The 20,495-nt window shown below is 38.7% G+C and overlaps 1 protein-coding gene across 1 annotated transcript; it reads left to right on the top strand.

Moving 5' to 3' along the window:
* Positions 1-947: 947 nt before the first annotated feature.
* LOC124256469 (organic cation transporter protein-like) lies at positions 948-19,889 on the top strand. Its single transcript, XM_046690457.1, has 11 exons — positions 948-1,106; positions 8,367-8,605; positions 9,089-9,326; positions 10,741-10,844; positions 12,518-12,672; positions 13,196-13,361; positions 16,338-16,553; positions 17,068-17,294; positions 17,424-17,605; positions 17,924-18,075; positions 18,722-19,889. Exons 2-11 carry the CDS (start codon positions 8,460-8,462, stop codon positions 18,786-18,788), a joined length of 1,653 nt encoding a protein of 550 aa, XP_046546413.1. The 5' UTR covers positions 948-1,106; positions 8,367-8,459; the 3' UTR covers positions 18,789-19,889.
* Positions 19,890-20,495: the final 606 nt, after the last annotated feature.

The raw sequence follows: 20,495 nt of genomic DNA, 5'->3' as shown, positions 1-20,495 counted from the left end.
ATAATATTATTATTTTTATTATTGTTATTATGGGATATTTATATAGCGCACATATCCAGGCAACTAGTGCATGCTCAAGGCGCTGTTTGCACGTATTCATGTGGCCACCATTTGGTCATATACCAAAGGATTCGTGGGTTCTTTTAAGTGCACAGGGTTGTGTACTGTACACTAGGGGTTGTGACAACACTGAAAGAGTCTGCACACAAAGTTGACTCCAAGGTTTTTACACCCGGTCACAGGTGGGCTCGATCCCGACACCTCAACCTCGCCGGATTACTAGCCTGGCTCGCCCACCGCGCCCATTAGCTTGCGGCATACCTGACCTTGACAGTGAAAATGAGAAAGGATGAGTTCCATACTTGGAAATAACTGTTTAGACGTCATTCATTGACGTAATGATTCGGTTTGGAGTGGGAGTACTTTATTTGAAATTGTACTATATACGCTTACGATTCTTGCTTAGCTGTCAGATAACGTACAAAAATAAAATATAGAAGAGAATACTATTTCAGGAGAAATAATTATAAGCTTTGATGCATTTGCAATTCCCCGTGACCTGACTGCAAATGTTCTTAACATATCGGACCTTCGTACCCACGTTTCATTTCGCGTTCCCACGGACAAGTTTCCGAAGCTGTCTTGATGCTATGGAAGAATGGTGGAAGGCTACTGTGTATTCTGAAATGGAGCTCGTTTCACCGAAGGACGAATACCTTTTTAGTGTCATCTCGCAGAGGGTTTGTCTCCTTCGTGAATCATGGCCTACATATGGCGAGTATTTTTCCATGTGAGCTGGATGGAATGATTGACGGGAAACAGTGCAAGAATTGTCTCGAGGAAGTGCCGCACATATGTGTATCAGCTGAACCCACACAGCGCACGTTTACTTTTTAATAGCATACGTGTTGCTCGCATTCTCTGCAGCCTCGGGAACTTCACACAAGTCTCGTGGGTTACGCTTTGCATGTACTGAAACCTTCACGTGTCGCAATCCACAGAATACATGCAATGAGTATGTCATAGACAGGTTAAAGAACAAACAGAAACGAAAAACCTTCTTCGTAGGTTCACTGTGTGAAGTTGGCGCTCGTCCACTGAGACAGGTAATGGTTTTTTTTTCGTTTTTCTTTAGAAGGAAGACACCTATTCTGTTACACTTAGAAGCTGTGGAGGGGTAACGATGGGGTTCAGACGTGGTGTATGCCTTTAAGTCTCTTAGATGTCTACAAGGCATGATTAAGGGTACTTTACAATTTAATATGTTAGTAAGTAGGTATTTTAGCATTTACCAGCATGCTAAAATATTTACTTAGTCTTATCAATGATATATCTATTTAACATGATAGTCGTTTTGGTATGGTAAAATTACGAAACAGTATTACATTTAGATCATATTTTCTCTTCTTCTTTTTATAACGGGGGAGGGGGGCTGTGATGGAGGGGGGAGCCTAGTGGTTAAAGCGTATACGCCGAAGACCCGGGTTCGATTCCCCACATGGGCACAATGTGTGAAGCCCATTTGTGGTGTCCTCCGCCGTGATATTGCTGGAATATTGTGGCGTAAAAACAAACTCACCCACTCATTTTTTATAAGGATTGTTGAAGCATATAAACATATGGGTAACTGTTTCGGCCGGTTTAATGTTACATTTCCCGATATCATATGAACACTGCTGGCGATGGGCATTTTCCTAAACGAAGACTCACTATAATGTGAAGGCATAGGATAGTTATGTCATTTCCAATTGCACATTTATTGAAATTAAGGTTCAGTTTGATATGGGCGCGAATAACTGACAACGGTATTTCCAACGTGAAAACTAATGTATTCTTTGTGCAATAGAGCTTCGTTACAGATGTGGTTTGAAAGTCGATAACCTCCTGCAGATCCCACAGGCCCTCTGGTCTTTGCGAGGATTAAAGATTAAAACAAACATTGAGATGACCCCGATTCTAAATGCTTCACAGTGCAATAACTGATGATGTATTGAACTGTGAAGCATTTCGAGTCGGGGGTCATCTAATTTGTATCATTCGAAGCATGATATTTCAAATGTACAAATGTAAAATTAATGTATAACACTATCCCCGTAACTTCATTGCATTATTGACTACAATGTCTCCTGAAACAACCCAACAAATATACAAACTGACTTTCTTTCATGACCAAATTTATGGAGGTGACATGTGACAGGTAAAGATGTATGCGAACGGTGGGTTAGCCAAGTGGTTCAAGTGTCCGCACCGAGGACCCGGGTTTGGTTCTCCACAAAGCTACAATGTGTGAAGGCCATATTTGGTGTCCCCATTGTCTAGTGATATGGCTACAACACGACTGACTTGCTCACTGAGAGTGTATGTATTCTTTTCCAGATGTGTACTAATTTGCAAATAATTCACTTTTAGCAATAATTCCATCAATATCGCGGTGAATTTGTCAATAACCTCTTGCACTACGCCATTGCGGACATACACTGATGCACCGTAAAAGATTTGGTGACAATATAAAGAGTGCATGTGTGAGTATGGCTTTACGCAGCTTTTTTAAATATTCAAGCAAAATTACGGCGGGGTACACCAGTAATGTACGAAAGCCTAATGCTGCCACTTTTGTAGCACAATTTTGTTTTCTGCTACAGTTATTGTTGCTTCGACTATTCACTCGTTAATTCGAGTATTTTCTCGTTATTTCAATAATTTTCTCGTTACTTCAATTTTTTCCTCGTTACTTTCTATCAAAAACTTGAAATTTCAAATTTCATTCAAAAACTTGAAATTTCAATTTTTTCTCGTTACTTCAAGTTTCTGTCAAAAACTTCAAATTTCGAGTATTTACTCGTTGCTTCGAGTATTTTCTCGTTACTATAATTATTTGTTCGTTGCTTCGATTAATTTCTCGTTGCTTAAAATATTTTAAAAAGAAAACTATGACTACATACTGAGAGTCACGTAGAAAAATCACCGTCTTGTTGTTATGTGTTTTCCTTGATATGTCTATGTGAGAAGGTCACTTGCTTCTCTTAGAGTGTGACGCCCTGGGCAGGAAGTGACAGTGTTTTGACTCAATTTTTTTACTTAATTGAAATATTGAGGTTCCCTAATTAACCATTATTACCTCATGCTGAATCAGCACAGGCCGTTTATGTTAATGCAAAGTGGATATTGGCTAATGTCAGCGTGTAAATGTGACATGTTTAAATATATGTTAAAGCTCTTACCGCTATGTTAATTTTCTAGAGTTACTGCGTAGTGTTTGGAGCAAACACGTTGCGTAAAGTGATGCCATCCTTTCTATATCATCAAAATAGTATTATATGTGTTTGGCCTTGCCCGGGCTCCCAAAAGCACATTAAACCTCACACATGTAACCAGCATTGAATGGTATAACTATAGAATGGTATTGGATCTGCCTAAATATCAGTTTGTATTGTTACAAAATGTCACATGTAAAGATGATTGGTCCGTTAAAATGAAGCCCTTTTCCATCTCCATTCCAAACATAGAGTCAATAAAAAGTGGATAGTCTATGAAACACACACACACACACACACACACACACACACACACACACACACACACACACACACACACACACACACACACACACACACACACACACACACACACACACACACACACACACACACACACACACACACACACACACACACACACATATTTCCCCTTGCGAGATGTTGATTTGTTCTTTAAAACCATATCTTCTTCTTTCCTGACCCAACTGACAGCTGCTTTATCTGCCACCACTAAGCGGTCGGTGAAGGTAAGATACTTGCAACACATGAAGTAGCAACATTCTCAGAATGTGTTGCGTCAGTGACAAATGGTACACATTGCAGTTCCCTATTAAGACTTGTACCATACGTTCCCTAATCGTTCCTAGGTGAACATTACCCTAGGATGTCCATATGGTGGGACAGGATACGCATACCTTTTCGAGAACACCTGATATCTAGTGATTCATAAACATATGCTCCGTCATTATATCCACCGAGGAATTGTCTGGTCTAGACTCGATTTTTACAGTCATATGGCAGGTATATTGCTGAAAGCTGCGTTAAACAACAAACAAAACCACACACTTGAAACAAACCGACATACACACACACACACACCATCCATCCCCCTACTAACACCCCCCCCCCACCCTCAAACAACACCCAAAACAAATGCTCATAATATAATCGGAATGTGTACTATCGACTCTGCTTTTCTAAGAGATTTCTTATGGATATGGAACGGGCTTTGTCGCTATTATTTCATGTGGTTCGTTTGCATGGGCGATTTCTTTTCTTTCTTTACTTTTAAAAACTGACGCAACGGACGAACTGAGTGTATCCATACTACATGTATATGTTGACAAACATATCGGAGTGTGAGTGATACATAGTACTATGATTCGTACGTGAGAGGGGTTTAAAAGACATCAACACAAAAATACTATCTTATATTAGGCAGGTTGTTCGCCTGTGTTTCTGGCATACTTTTTAAATGGTAACATTCGATGGGATTCGATTTGATATTTGTCATGGAACGCTACAGTCAAAACAAATATGAAAACAGGGATTCATATGACTGTGGTCCGATGACTTGTGACATGCTTAGAATGAGGCTAAGGGCCCCTCTTTGAGCAACGTGATCGTTTAAATTTCTTCAATCTGAGACTTCATGAAGAAGTTTTAGGTGGATATAACTAGATATATGTACATTTCAGGATACATGTGCGATGTTAAAGTTGTTGTTGATGGCCCGGGACAAGTCAGAGACTTAGCACTTTTGATAGAGGTTCTAATTCTGATGTAGTATTTGTAAAAAACCTTTCCGGGCCGACTGAAATGTATATGGGGATTGACTTAAGTATTTATACGTTTTGAATCCTGTTTCGTTTAATGACTTCTCTTTTAGTCGTAACCTTGCTTAGTCACTTCACAGGCCACTCGTCTTTCTGAGTTTTAAGCGATTTATTTAATAAGGTTATAGTGACACACGTGTGTGGCTTCTTGCTGCCCATATTGTCGTGGGTGTAAGCTGGATTAATTAATTGTAGACATGGTTTTCGATAGTAGCCAATTATATACTTGGCCCTCCTTCAACTTTCTTTCAGAAACTTGAAGCAACGAGAAATTAATCAAAGCAACGAAAAATATTTGAAATAACGAGAACGAGAAATTCGAAGCAACGAGACAATATTCGAAATTTCTAATTTTGTCAGAAACTTGAAGCAAAGAGAAAATATTCGAAGCAACGAGAAAATATTGAAGCAACGAAAATTAATCGAAGCAACGAAAATTAATTGAAATAACGAGAAAATATTCGAAGCAACGAGTCAATATTCGAAATTTCAAGTTTTTGAAAATTAACTTGAAGTAACGAGAAAATATTCGAAGCAACGAGAAAATTTCAAGTTTTGACAGAAACTTGAAGTAACGAGAAAATATTTGAAATTTCAAGTTTTTGATAGAAAAGTACCGAGAAAAGAACTCAAAGTAACGAGAAAATATTCGAAGTTACGAGTCAATATTCGAAATTTCAAAAGAAACTAAGTAACGAGTAAATATTCGAAGCAACGAGAAGACAGAAACTTGAAGTAACGAGAAAAATTGAAATTTCAAGTTTTTGATAGAAATTTGAAATTTCAAGTTTTTGATAGACACTTGAAGTAACGAGAAATTAATCGAAGCAACGCAAAAATAATTGAAATAACGAGAAAATATTCGAAGCAACGAGTCAATATTCGAAATTTCAAGTTTTTGAAAGAAACTTGAAGCAACGAGAAAATATTCGAAGCAACGAGAAAATACTCGAAGCAACGAGTAAATACTCGAAATTTGAAGTTTTTGACAGAAACTTGAAGTAACGAGAAAAATTTTTGAAATTTCAAGTTTTTGATAGAAACTTGAAGTAACGAGAAAAGGACTCGAAGCAACGCAAAAATAATTGAAATAACGAGAAAATATTCGAAGCAACGAGTCAATATTCGAAATTTCAAGTTTCTGAAAGAAACTTGAAGCAACGAGAAAATATTCGAAGCAACGAGAAATTAATCGAAGCAACGAACAAATAATTATAGTAACGAGAAAATACTCGAAGCAACGAGTAAATACTCGAAATTTGAAGTTTTTGACAGAAACTTGAAGTAACGAGAAAATTTTTGAAATTTCAAGTTTTTGATAGAAACTTGAAGTAACGAGAAAAGAACTCGAAGCAACGCAAAAATAATTGAAATAACGAGAAAATATTCGAAGCAACGAGTCAATATTCGAAATTTCAAGAGAGAATGAGAGAAACTTGAAGCAACGAGAAAATATTCGAAGCAACGAGAAATTAATCGAAGCAACGAAAAAATAATTAAAGTAAGGAGAAAATACTCGAAGCAACGAGTAAATACTCGAAATTTGAAGTTTTTGACAGAAACTTGAAGTAACGAGAAAAAATTGAAATTTCAAGTTTTTGATAGAAATTTGAAATTTGAAGTTTTTGAAAGAAACTTGAAGTAACGAGAAAAGAACTCGAAGTAATCAGAAAATTATTGAAGTTACGAGAAAATACTCGAGGTAACGAGAATTGTAGCAGAAAAAAAAATATTTATGCTACAAAAGTGGCAGCATTAGGCTTTCGCAAGAAATGTGCTTCACACATTGTATCCATTATGGAGAATCGACCGCGGGTCTTCGGCGAGACGAGTGAACGTTTTAACCACAAAAGTACTCCTGCCCCGAACACATGAAGAACTGACACATAAATATGACCCATGTGAGCACTGGGGAACACACTTTTACACATATGTCAGTCTTCCACGGCATGCGTGTGAGTTACGTAGTTCGACAGGAAAACTTGCCAAGGACATCCCCGCGGAGTGCCGCACTTATATGCCTGCTAGTACTAACTGAACCTAAACAGCCACGTGTGTATTAACAGTGTAACTTGTGTACCTATGTGTGTGTGTTGGCGGTAGGACTAAAGCTGGCATCCAATTTCTTTTAAGAGAGCGGGGACAGTGGGGCAGTCTAATGGTTAAAGCGGGCGCTCTTCACGCCGAAGATCCGGGTTCGATTCCCCACATGGGTACATTGTGTGAAGCCCGTCATTTTGTACAGAGAACGGGGACGGTTGGGCTAGCCTAGTGGTTAAAGCGTGCGCTCGTCTCGCCGAAGACCTGGTTTGATTCCCCAAGTGGGTACAATGTGTGAAGCCCATTTCTGGTGTCCCCCGCCGTGATATTGCTCGAATATTGATAAAAGCGGCGTAAAACCATACTCACACACTGCCAATCGCGTAATACACCTTACCTTGATTTCCTTTTACTGCAAGAGTCCCATGATCCGTGTCAAAATCGAATCGAATAATAGATGTATGTCGTGTTAACCGTCCTACTTGATACCTTGGATGTTAGCGACAGAATGTGACATCACTGAATGTCAATTTGCTGTGATGATCAGCAGGTTGTTGCACTCCTTATGTCAGAATATGTACTGAACATTTTATCTGTTGTGTATTTGGTGGTTGCTGTAACCTGAAATGTCATATTGATAAATAAGTGCCGTCTCCCATGGAGTATGCAGCGTCTGTAGTTACTGCCTGAAAAGTGTACTGAATCTACATACTTTGGAAAGTTCCTTACGATCAAATTCTCTGTGTAAGAGAAGTATAATTGCATAGATGTCAACAACTTGGTGTAAACTGTAAGACAGGGTAAGAATTGAACCCTGTTTGCCTGTTTGAGTGGTTTGAGAATGCCGAATAGTCAGAATAGATGAAGCCACATTATTCACTTGTGTTTATGCCCATTCCTCTGAAAAATATAAATGTCAAACATTTAGTTACTAAATAAATAAATAAGTAAGCAAATAAATCTTTGTTTACATGTGTGTTTTATAAGGCGGCGCTCAGCAGTAGTCCCGTTATATCATGGCAAAATGTAAAGTGTCAAGTCTGCTCAATGATTGCAAAGTGAGTAAGTGAGTATATTTTTACGCCGCATTTAGCAATATTCCGGCAATACCACGGCGGGAGACGCCAGAAATGGGCTTCATACACTGTACATGTGTGGGAAATCGAACACGAGCGAACGGGAACGCTTTAACCACAAGGCAACCCTACTGCCCCCAATGATTGTAAAGGCAACGATGTGCGTGGTTGGGACAATTCATTCAAGTCAGCGAGCCTGACCACCCGATCCCGTCAGTCGCCTCTTACGACAAGCATAGGTTCAAGTCTAACCCGGATCGTGACGAGTTTCTTAAGTCTGTCTATTTTCAGAAAACTGCCAAATTATATTTTGGAAACAGCTTCGGTGAATAAAGGCGTATTATCAAACCAGTAATAGGATTTCTTTACATTTAAAGGGTTGTCGAGACATAGCATCAACAAGTAGCGTTGGAAGAGAATTACAGACGAGGCACTTCACTATTCTCATCAGCGAGTTGTGTGGAAACAACATGAAGTTTGACACCATTCTGGAGACTGTGGGCGAATTTGGTCCTTCCCAAAGGCGGTTGTATACACTCCTCAGTCTGCCCGCCATTTATAATGCTGCCGTCTGTATGGTCATCTTTGTGTTTCTCTTTGCTGTGCCCGAACACAGGTAAGTTAAGCAAAATTAATTGTTCTTTTTAGCTATTTTCTTAAGGTTTTTGAGCCAGAAACAATGGTGGCCATATTGAAAAGTGAGAGTAAATGGGAGAAGAAATCAGCTCTTTCCATCGAGACTACAGAAAGAACAACTTGTGTGATTGACCTTGTATTGTCAACAGTGCTAAATATTGGCGGTATGGACCAGACACAATAGCTACATGGCCATGGGTTCCACACGACAGGCCTCGAATATTTATCCCAAAGGTTGTAATATATGTGACATGCTCTTCAAGACTTGAACCTAGGATGCATATTCTCTCAACAAGATATTAAAAACAGTGTTTCTTGCGTAGCATATTTCATAACAAATGTCACATTGTTTGCAAATACTTTGTGCAAACATTATAGTTTATATTAGGATTTATCTAACTCACCTTTTGAAACCCGTCACTCTGTATTAACAAGATGACGACCCTTGTATTTTGCATTACAGATGTGCAATACCCGGATTGAATAATGATACCTTCCCGATTCAAAACGAGGCTCATGCTGACCTCATCAACAGGACAATTCCGCTTGTTCTTAATAACCATGGCGACCAAACTCATTCATCATGCATCATATATTCAGCGTTTCCAAATGCATCATCCCGCGATGTGAATACCGACACTGAGCCATGTCATAAGTGGGTATATGATAAAAGCGTTTATCAGACGACAGTTGCCCAAACAGTAAGTATTTCAAGTTGAAGTTATGATATACGGGCTGAAAATGTGGGTAATGGGCTACGTTTCAACAATTGGTTAAAGCCCTTTCCGAGGCTTGGAATTTGCTGTCCCTCAGTCGTACTGAATTCAAAACGTCAATTAACGGGCAACATCATGATGCAGTCATTTGAATTAGTAACTTAGAATACTGTCCATCAAGACTGTTCCATCCTTAAACATAAGCAACAGTGGACAATGAGATGTGCAAACTCCCAGTAAAGGTCACATTATGGGAGAGCAACGCGCATCGTGTGGCCAAGAAGTGCCCAGCTGTGATCACCAGGGCTTCAATAGTGAAATCTTAGTGTAAATAAAGCTTTCCCGTTAAATCTAATTGGTATATAGAGGCTCGTCAACGAACATTTGCAATTGGGCAGTGTAGAGGTCATGAGCTGATGACTGTTTGAGCTGATGTAATATTGCCTTGTGAAGGAGAAATTCAGGATGGGAATATAGATTCATGCCTCTTCAAATACTCCTTGGTACAATAATTTTGAATCATTGTGCATCGATCCGGAAATTACACTGAATGTGGTTTCTCAGCTGTTTGATTTGCTCATCCTGTGTTTCTAGACCAATATCTCGCGAGTCCTGGAGGCACATGTATGTCCTGTACTAGAGACTGAAACCTATAGCAAGAAAAGTAACGATATATTTTATGTTCGTTTACAACTTGTAAAGGTGTTGGTGGCGTCATTAAGACATCTGTCTGTGGCAGCGTATTCCAACTGTGTGTCTCACACCATACAGTGAGTAAGTGAGTTAAGATTTAAAGACACGTCGGCAATATATCAGCCATATTCTGACTCAAAGAAGTTGTACTCTTACGATACCTTACGATACCTTAAAAATGCCATTGACGGACAGTATAATAACCAGCAATATATCACTAAATGTTTAAAACTGAAAGAAGAAACAACACAATATCTGAATATTGGATCAAAGTAAAATTGGGGCTATAGATCACCAGCAAGAAAGGTAAGGTCACAATGCTAGGGGCCATACAGTACCTCTGATCCCTTCATGCTTCCTGAACAAGATGTACACACAGCAGGGAAATGCATGATGAGTGCGACAAACTAGACGGCAAAAAGAACCATATCTGTGTTGCTGTGTGTGTACATTTAAATAAATTCCAACACGCAGATGATATTGCATTAAACCTTCATACTTATTTCTCAGACCCGTGAAGATCCGGTTTAGCGACTGACAGTATCGCTTGGTCGTGATTGCTGACTTCGTTGATGTCATCGTATCTCAACTTCGTAGGTCGATGGTCATGTCAATCCCTGGATTGTCTGGTCTAGATAATTTACATACCGCTGTCAATATTGCTAAATGTTAAAAAACTAACAACGAACAAATCTTAACTTCTCAGATGGACCTTGTGTGTGACCGGAAGCTGTATGTGAGTCACGCTAAGATGATGGCCATGGTTGGCCAACTTATTGGAGTTCTCATTGGCGGCCCCATATCCGACATGTAAGTACTCGGACGCCATATATACTACTTCAAACAAGTATTGGAACACCCAATATGTTCGCAATATCTCTATGACGTCCATCTGTAAGAACCAGAACGCATATAGTACTATCAGTCAATGTATCGTGTAATGATAGGATTTTCCTGATCAAAGAATAGTTAAGGATTTGAATAATATATGTACGTTGTACGGAAGGTGTCAGGGGTCATTTTGAAAAGTCACATGCCATTTCACACAGGCAATGATAAATGTGGCCACCTCGGTTCCTGGCGCACCCTGACCCTAGAGCTCTCACTGATCTGACATTTTTCCTCAGAGTTCCCTGAGATAATGCCAGCCATTCCTGCTGAAGGAAGCCAACGAACTGTTGGTTTGCCGGCGGGGTGTCCTGTGCCATGAAGTCTCCAAAACTGAAGGTCACAGTAAAATTGACGTAACAATCATTTTAATTCAATAGATTACATCGTTATCCCTGGTATTGTAGATCCGATACAACATTGATAATGGTTAAAACTTAATTATGTACCTCTTATGTGAACGAAGAGACACAGACACAAGCACTCTTTGTAAGTAGTCTATGAAATATATTTGATGTTAACACCTTTTATACATTGAAGAAAAGGATTGGCACAAGTTATCAAACTTTATAAAGCCCTCTCCAAATATTAACAACAATTATATTTACATGATATAAATCAAATATGCATTAAACAGTGGAACAGAGAAATATACATGCGAGATCTTGAGTTTGAGAATATGACAGTTTAAGATGAACAGAGGAATCGCTTAGTTTGATTGATGAAATGATGGACATGTTTCAATTGAGAGGCCTACATTGCCATATAAAATAAGACATATATCTAGTAAATATCTATTTTGTAAAATATCAAGACATATATGTTAGCTAACAAAGTTTCTCTGTGTTTCATAACGGGGACAATCCAAGAAATAATGATATATATTTTCATAAGGACATCCACAAGAACATGATGGATCGGTTATAATGTTGATTCTGTACAAATCATAGTTCAGCGTACTTATATTGTATCTTAACCGTGTGTGTAAAATATGTAGCATGCACATACCAGATGAAAAGTATGATGGAGCACTATTACACATTGTTTCAATATTTCTTTTAAATGATGAAATAGAGTCACGGTTTCTTACAGTTGATGAATGTTTTAACCTTGTATTGGGCACAGTATAATTTTCAGCATTACGTAAGTTATAATGAGTCCTATTTCCTACAACAGGTGGTAACAGTTCGTTTAAAAGAGACGGGGCGATATCATTTGTAATCTTATAAAACAAGCATAATTTACCTTTCTTTCTTCTCTCTGATAACAATTTTCATCCAGTCTCGTAATCAAGAACTCTAATAGTCGTTTTTTGGGTAGGCCAGTAACTATTATGAGCTGCCTCAAGCTGTAGTCTTTCTAACTGGTTCGAATCTTCAATCAGACATCCATCCCAAACTTTACATGTATGTTCAAAATGTGGCCGTATCAACAGTGTGTAAATTATTGATAACATTTTCTATTCAATGTATATTTAAGTTTTCTTTTAGAGTTTTTTTCACGATATTTCCGGTGTGACAAGACAAATATATTTCATCTGCAAACAGACACCGCCCATGTCCTTTTAAAGACGGCTGCTGCGTTCTGTGTTGCAGGTTCGGACGGCGGAGAGTCATACTAGTCAGTACACTTGTTTCAATTATCCTGAGCATCTGTCTCAGCTGGATCACGGACTACTACCTGCTCATCACTGTAGTATTAGTCATCGCTGCAAGCAACAACATGCAGTATCTATCTTGTTTCGTGTTCAGTAGGTTCATGTTGTTCACTCCTGCTGTTCGATTTGTATTTGGTAAATCCACGTAAAAGGAGAACCAAGCGGTTCTTCTGCTTGTGGGAAATGAGTTGATACATTGTCATCGGGCAGCTAGGGTGTTGCCTGTTTGTCAAAATAAACTTAACTGGTTTGTATGTGTGTATTTTCCAAGCTTGAGTGTTTGGGAATGCCTTTACAGGCGTCTGGGAACGTAGCTGATCATGGTGTAACGTTAACTCTCTTAAGAAACGGGATAGTTACGATGAACCAAGTTTCAATTCCTGACCTTGCCATGGTTATGCGTGTGTATGCTTGCTTGCGTGGGTGCGTGCGTGCGTATGTGTGTGGTGGGGCGTCGTCCTTACCGCTCCAATCGGCTTAACTAAACTGGTTGGGGAATTGGTAACTTGGTTGGCACCAACTGTGTCAATCAATATTAATACGGATTGAACGATTTATTATTGCTCGACAATAATGAGTGATGTGGACTGTAATCATATGTGCTGCTTGTCCACAGGTATGGAATGTGTCGGTCCCTCCAAACGAATGTTGGTGGGAGTGGCCATGAGTCTATATTGGAGTGCAGGAAACATCATTGCTGCTTTGATGGTCTTTCTGATGAGAGACTGGAGAAGCAGGCAACTTGCAATCAGCATTCCAGGTGTTTTATTTGCCTATCTGTAGTAAGTATTCTTGCTTATATCTAATATTACAATCATTCATCAGAAAAGTGAAAATATTTCTGTTTTACAGATCGTGGGCTGATTATATTTGTTTCTGTTTTATTTTGTTATGACAGTTTGGTTTTACGCCGCTTTTAGCAATATTCCAGCAACATCACGGCGGGGGACACCAGAAATGGGTTTAAACACAATTTGCCCATGTGGGGATTCGAACCCGGGTAATCGACGTGACGAGCCAAAGCTTTAACCATTAGGCTACCCCACCGCCCCATTTTGTTATGAAGACACGGCAATGGAAATGTCCACTACTGACTCGACACGAAACAACATCCAGTAAAGAAAATGATATTGGTTGATTTATCTTTCTTATCATACAACATCGTTGAGCAAAGGTCACACAAACACATTGTTAGAGGATTTTGAACTTTGACAATGGAAGTACATTACAAATTCCATGGGAGCAAACACAACCCAATGTAGGGATGGAATTACACTCAGTCTGTCATTTCATTAATCTATGAAATTATGACTTTGAACACAGTAAACTATGTTCGTCACGAACAGTCGGATATAATGAATTATTTTTGGTTTGGATGTTTGGAGTCGAAATGTGTATAACGAACTGAAATTACTTGTCCCTTTAATTTTGTTATAGCTGTAGTTTATTGTAATTGTAGTTTTCTCACAAATGGACCTTTTCTCCAGATCGCAGATCTTCCAAAGGAAATGAAAAACTACACACAGTCGACTATAATTTAACACCGTCACTTCAAATCAACAAATTTGCCAGCAATGGAAGACACCATCTTTAATTACTACAAAATAATTTGTTAATATGACATGGAGATACCGAAAGTAAGCATATCCTGAAACAGGCGCCACCAAGCCACGGTGTCCTCCCATAAGAACTACATCCCATAAGAACTATAGCTTAAAACAACAAATGTTATGGTCCAGTGCACAGATTAACTACATGCTGTCATCTGCCTCTGCTTAATGGATTTGCGCAACACAAAACATATATAACATTTTTGCTGCGGCCGTTCATGTTGGTTTTGATAGTAAATAGTTCGCCTTCACAAAATGTAAATTTGCAGTCTTCAGTTATGATTGAACAAGTTCCGCATCGAGGTGTTTGACATTTTGTTACACTGACTGATAAATTGTTTTTCATAGTATCACTTTTATACAAAATTGCAAGATTTGCTTTTATAATGGGCATAAGTGTACAGTTATTAGGATTGTAGGTACAAACAAATGGAAGAATGTCCATCTCTGTATTTGTTTCAACAGCATTGTTTGTCGACCCCATCTACACCATCCCAATGGCTTTTTCTCGCTCTTCAGCTGTTAATCGTTGCATATTTCCCGTACTTGTGTATCATATCATGTATTCTAGTCTCTCTTCCTACCTTTCTCTTCATAGAATCATTCTACATGTGAAATGGATGCAAATACTGCTTGCCCATTGCTGCGTTTTGGCGATTGATATTGCTATGTGTAAACAGAAAATAGAAAAATGTTACTTTGCACAGCAAAAAGTTAACAAAGTTAATTTTAGATGTTCCTAAACATTTTTTCACAATATCAAAGACACGTTTTACTTGTTTTTACTAATCAAATCAGAAAATGTTTTAAAAACCTGAAATCATAGGAATGATTATTTTGCAATTTTACACACTTTACAACAGTTGTTTTTTGTTTTAATTGTTGTAAAGGGTGACTTTAAATGGTTTATCTTTGCCTCAAAGCAGAATTTTATTTTATCATTTCTTTTGGACATCTAAATAACTGTTATTGGTATAATTCGGCATGGACGAATATAGGACAATTTAATATATAGGACATCTGAAAAAGATGCATTTCACCTAAATATGAATGCATTTGAGAATTTCTTTTCGTCATTTGCATGAAGCCGTGTTAAGCTTTCTTGTAAACTAATACCTTCTAACATATCTTTGATAGTTTTTCAGTAATTCATAAAGGTAGCTGGGTAACGTTTCTTTTGGCGTTTAGTGTACTAAGCTTGGCTTTTTTTTCTCTCTATCATATGAATACAAGATCATTCACTAACTACAGCATGCCCTTCTCTCTTTTCCTTTATTTTCTGGCTATTAGATTACCTGTACAACATAATTACTGGTCAATAGGATTTTAAGCATGTAGTTCGTCTGGGAGAGCTGATGGGCTGTGTTCATTACATGCCATGGGGGTGTCTCTAATCAAATAATCAATCCCTAATTAATCCCTGTGGTTAATTTGGGATGTAGTTCAAATGGGATGTAGTTCTTATGGGAGTAAACCCAAGCCACACATGCAAAGCCATGCCACGCCACGCGTTAACGATCGTGATCAGTACAGTTCTCAGCTGATTGTTGTTGTGTCCAAGTAAAGAGGTATATTAAGATCCTTTATCATCGCCTAACCCATATACATAAGCACCCGAGGTAACAGGGTAATATTTTCTATTTGCAAATAACGCACGTGTGTTTCCAGTTGTATCCTTTCATAGCGGATCCATGCAAGTGCGAGTACATGGCTGAAATATTGCCCATGGGAGGTTAGATATTACTTCACTGACTCACAAATGCAACGGCCGTAACAGGGCATCATTTGGTATTTGCACACACTTTACAAGCGTATTTTCTTCAGAAGAAGTCCCGACCGCGTCATACCAAAAGACGTTAAAATATGGTACTTGTTAGTCCCAGTCTGGCGCTCGGCATTAATGGGTACAACAAGGACTGGTCGGCTCGGAGTCAGTATAATATGTCTCAGTATTCATGCTTCACTGCGGCATGGTATCTCAGTGGTCTAGCCAAATAAAACCAGCTTAAGTCTGGGCTAGTACAAGCAGCCACACATACACATACACACGCATGCACGTCGTCATATGAGCGAAATATTCTCCAGCACGACGTTAAACCCAATGTCATCTCACCTCACCTCAGAAGAAGTGCATTTGTTATTTTCCAGTTTCCTGCCCGAATCCCCAAGGTGGCAGTACAGTAAAGGGAAAACCACAGAAGCGAACAAAACTGTGATGAAACTTGCTAAGGGAAACAACGTTAGCCTCACTGACAATATGCTTCATGACGTTACGTGCAAACTCGATAAGCACGATGAACAGTTCTGGGATATACTGAAGTCACCTATAATGTTGAAGAGGACACTGATTATCCTATACAACTGGTAAATGCCTTCATTAACATTACTACAGTAAAGTCAGTAAATGTCACATAATGAAATAAATGTGGCCGTGTTCAAACCCAGATTTCATCTGTGGTTGATGATACTTTCAACAGTCAGTAAACATCTTGCGATTTACAATATATAGATCCCACATACCTTCGGACATATCAGTATTTTCTTTGATTATATCATTCCACAGTTTAACTCAATTGAGTGAGTGAGTGAGTGAGTGAGTGAGTGAGTATGGTTTTACGCAGCTTTTAGCAATATTCCAGCAATATCACGGCGGGGGACACAGGAAATGGGCTTCACACATTGTACCCATGTGGGGAATCGAACCCGGGTCATCGGCGTGACGAGTGAACGCTTTAACCACTAGGCTACCCCACCACCCCTTAACTCAATTGAACTTAAGGTTGACACTGTACTTGATAGAGACCTCACACCTGATTTCCAATTATAAAAGAGATTAATGTAATATATACATTCTTTGTATTTTGTTTTTGTTCGATAGGCTTGCAATTGGTATGGGGTTTTATGGTCTCAGCATGAACGTCACAAACCTCTCTGGCAACGTCTACATCAACTACTTTCTGTTTGTTCTGGTCGAGGCATGTGCGTATGTCATATGTCTTCTCCTGATGGACCGCATTGGGCGGAAGAAGATGTTGTGCACTGCAATGCTGATGGCAGGAATAGCATGTGCTCTGTCGTTCGTCCCGTTCTTTGTCACAGAAACCCGTGAGTTTACATGATATACATATTACAATTACAGAATACGCTTCTGTTCCCCAAATGAAGGGGAAAGTATCATATGGCTATGTAGTCATATATGTTGTATGTATTCTTGTACATCATTTCTTCCTGTAGCCAACAAGTGGATCATCAACATTTTGGCGTGTCTGGGCAATACGTGTGTATCAGCAGGATTTGCCGCCGTTTATGTCTTCACTGCAGAGCTGCTGCCCACAACTTCTCGAAACTTTGGCATGGGCATCTCTTCTGTGCTTTGTAGAGTTGGCAGTATATCGTCACCTTATATTAACGATCTGGTTAGTAGTGTAATATGTTCACCACCCGATGCAGGGCTATTGAGAATATGTACCATTAAGATTAATCCATGTCTTCCTTAATCTTGTCAAATTCAATATTGGTCAAATTCACTGATTTGTTTAAATTACCCTATATGTCTTCCCTGCAATGTCATTTTCTTAATTACATAAATTATATAAATATTTTTAATTCAGTAGTGTTTTCCTATCTCGTTGGTGATTGTCATCTTTGATTTGCTTGAACGACCCTAGATGTGTTCCTTCCAAAGTCTTATCCCAAGTTAGCACGTTATATGATCCACTGCCTGTTTCCTTCAGACAATGCACATAACAGGTAGATACAGCCAGATTCTTCCCATGTTGGTTTTCGGGGGTGTTTCATTCATTGCTGGACTTCTCGTACTTCTTCTGCCGGAAACATTGAATGCAGATCTTCCAGAAACAATTAAGGACGCGGAGGAACTGGGAACGTGAGTGTTTGTGTGCTATTTGTTATGCATTAATTCGTCATCGGACACAAAGATAAAAAAAATACTTTTCGAAACTTAGGCAAATGCAAATGTTATTGCTTCGTTTTCACGAAAAGGGGGAAGAAGCATTACTTCTAACATTTGATTATTTTTGACTGTTATGGGTTTCAATTCAGCCGTTGTACATAGGGTTGATGTAGAAACGAGATCTACACACGTTATGGTTTTGATGGTTTTTCTTATACTAGTATTCAAAGGGCGAAACACACGAAATCATATTCCTGTAAAGATAGTTGAAAATATCATTGTGATCCACATATGAAGATGAAGATGATAACTTGTCTATTCACGAATCCGACGTGTGCTATTTATGGGCATTGAGGTAGAGAAAAGCCTCATTGGCATGATTTGTTTTACAGTGCATACATTGTAAAACGATAATGGTTTAGAGTAGCGCAATGTATTATCAAAACACATGTATACGAAAGTAGTTTCAGGGACGAAGACATTATGGTTTTAGTGTTGGGCTATTGCCATTTAATAGTGATTCCTTAACATGTTCTAGTCGGAATTGTAAACCTCATTGAATATGGTTAAAAATTAGTAACATATTATGTTCTTATATCTGATTATTTTTGTCCAACAGAACTACTAATCCGGAGCCGCTTCCTCTTGACAGTGAATGTGACAGCAGAATCACAGAAGAATCTTGACTTTTGGATCCGAGATATCTAAGCATTTCAGTTATTTATCACCCAATCCAAGACACATTACCTTAGTTTTCAGTTGACTTTATATTTGTGTTAATGTTACGGCTACAAGCTTGTCTTTTGTTAAAAAGCATGTTTAATCCCATGGTTAATCTCACATTCTTAAAATACACGTTCATTTTAGACATGAAACTTTGGTTCAGACATTACAAGCACCTTTGCGTCAATATCTGACACACTGAAGTCATGAGGCCTTATACCTATGTAACCAGGTCTACTGGGCGCCATTCTCCCTGACGAATTTGGTGAAATTGCAGTATTCATGGTTGCTGTTGACGTAAATGCCTGGCGAACTCATACTATAGACGTCTTTAAGTGGCATTTATGGCAGATGTTCAGTTGGCTTGAAACCCGGTGAAAGACAATTGTTATGCTGAACCATGGCGCCTATCAAGTTGCCAAGAATGCGACCAAGATATGTTATTTGCCATTCTGAATAGCTTCAAACATCATGTGTTCCCCCTACTTGCTCGACTTTATGTAAAAGGTTACTTCATCGTTGATTCCGCTATCCGCTTTGAAGAATATAGCAGGATTCATCACTACACCAAACGTTGTACCAAAGTTCATGATGTCTGTTATGATGCAATCAACACTGTGATTACCCATAGGTAAACTGACGCCTTGCTTGGATCTGGCCAGCTCAAAAGTGGCTATGTTTGCAGCTGTTTTGTTATGTGTTATGTCCAGTTTCGGTGTTAAATGGCCTGGATATAGCGACTCTCGGCTCATGCAGGGATATGGTCTGGCTGAGCAACTTTAAGATGCATCGCCACTGATGCATAACATCCACCGGCTTCAGTCAACCAATGGCACTGCTCTGAAATACCATGACAATAGTTTTCAAATGGCCGCTTCACCGTCTTTTCTTAACAGAGTGATGTTTCAACACGATATCGCCAAATAATGTGTTACCCGGGCTCCCCAAATCCCAATTTGTTACCCGGTGAACAGGTGTAGGATGAAATGGACCGACGTTTACAACGTCACCCGAATCCAACAACAGGTAAATCCTTCCTCGTGTATTGAATGACCTTCAAGGACTTTCTTGGGAATCGCCTTTTGTGGTGTGGCTCATTACACACTTTTCATGATAATTATATTTCTCCACATTAAATATTGCAGTTATATTTGACATAACATTTAATTAGTCAATATACACAAATATTTATCATACCAAATTCTGTAAAATGTAATCAAATGGAACTTTCCACAGATAAACATAGATTGTGACCGAATCTGGTCTCGTACAGAGAAGGAATGAACTACGCAGTACTTAGGGTCAGTTGTCCATATTGAAATTCTCTTGAGATACTGTTTCATGGTTCCACCCGTTGAGGGCACAATTATTTCTACAGTCTTTATGTATTCCAAATAACTTGTTTTAATTGGTTGTAGTTGTTAGATTTTGTTTCATTTTTAAAAAGAATTAGATTTGTTAACTGATTTGTAAATAGATAAATATTTTATGATTGGAAGTTTGCATTAATAACTCAGATTGTTCGTGGCTGTATTCTCAAGGGGGGAGGGGGTGGGTGTTAAAGTACTGTAAAATGAATGTCCTCCTCAGAGGATACATAAGTCCGACAACATTCAAAGTAAATTTAAACTATCCCCTTTTTTAATCGTAGAATATATGTTCGTTTAATT

Source organism: Haliotis rubra, unplaced genomic scaffold, assembly GCF_003918875.1.
Source record: "Haliotis rubra isolate DU_JTF1 unplaced genomic scaffold, ASM391887v1 Scf629, whole genome shotgun sequence".
NCBI classification, from domain to species: Eukaryota; Metazoa; Mollusca; class Gastropoda; order Lepetellida; family Haliotidae; genus Haliotis; species Haliotis rubra.
Note: the sequence above shows the minus strand (reverse complement) of the source record. Positions and strands in the feature narration are given on the sequence as shown.

Bases quoted from the DNA above. Each gene is read 5' to 3' on its own strand.
- LOC124256469 (XM_046690457.1), top strand. From the start codon at position 8,460: ATGAAGTTTGACACCATTCTGGAGACTGTGGGCGAATTTGGTCCTTCC. The intron at 13,362-16,337 runs GTAAGTATTCTT...GTTATTTTCCAG, and splicing joins GTTTTATTTGCCTATCTGTA to TTTCCTGCCCGAATCCCCAA. The intron at 18,076-18,721 runs GTGAGTGTTTGT...TTTGTCCAACAG, and splicing joins GACGCGGAGGAACTGGGAAC to AACTACTAATCCGGAGCCGC.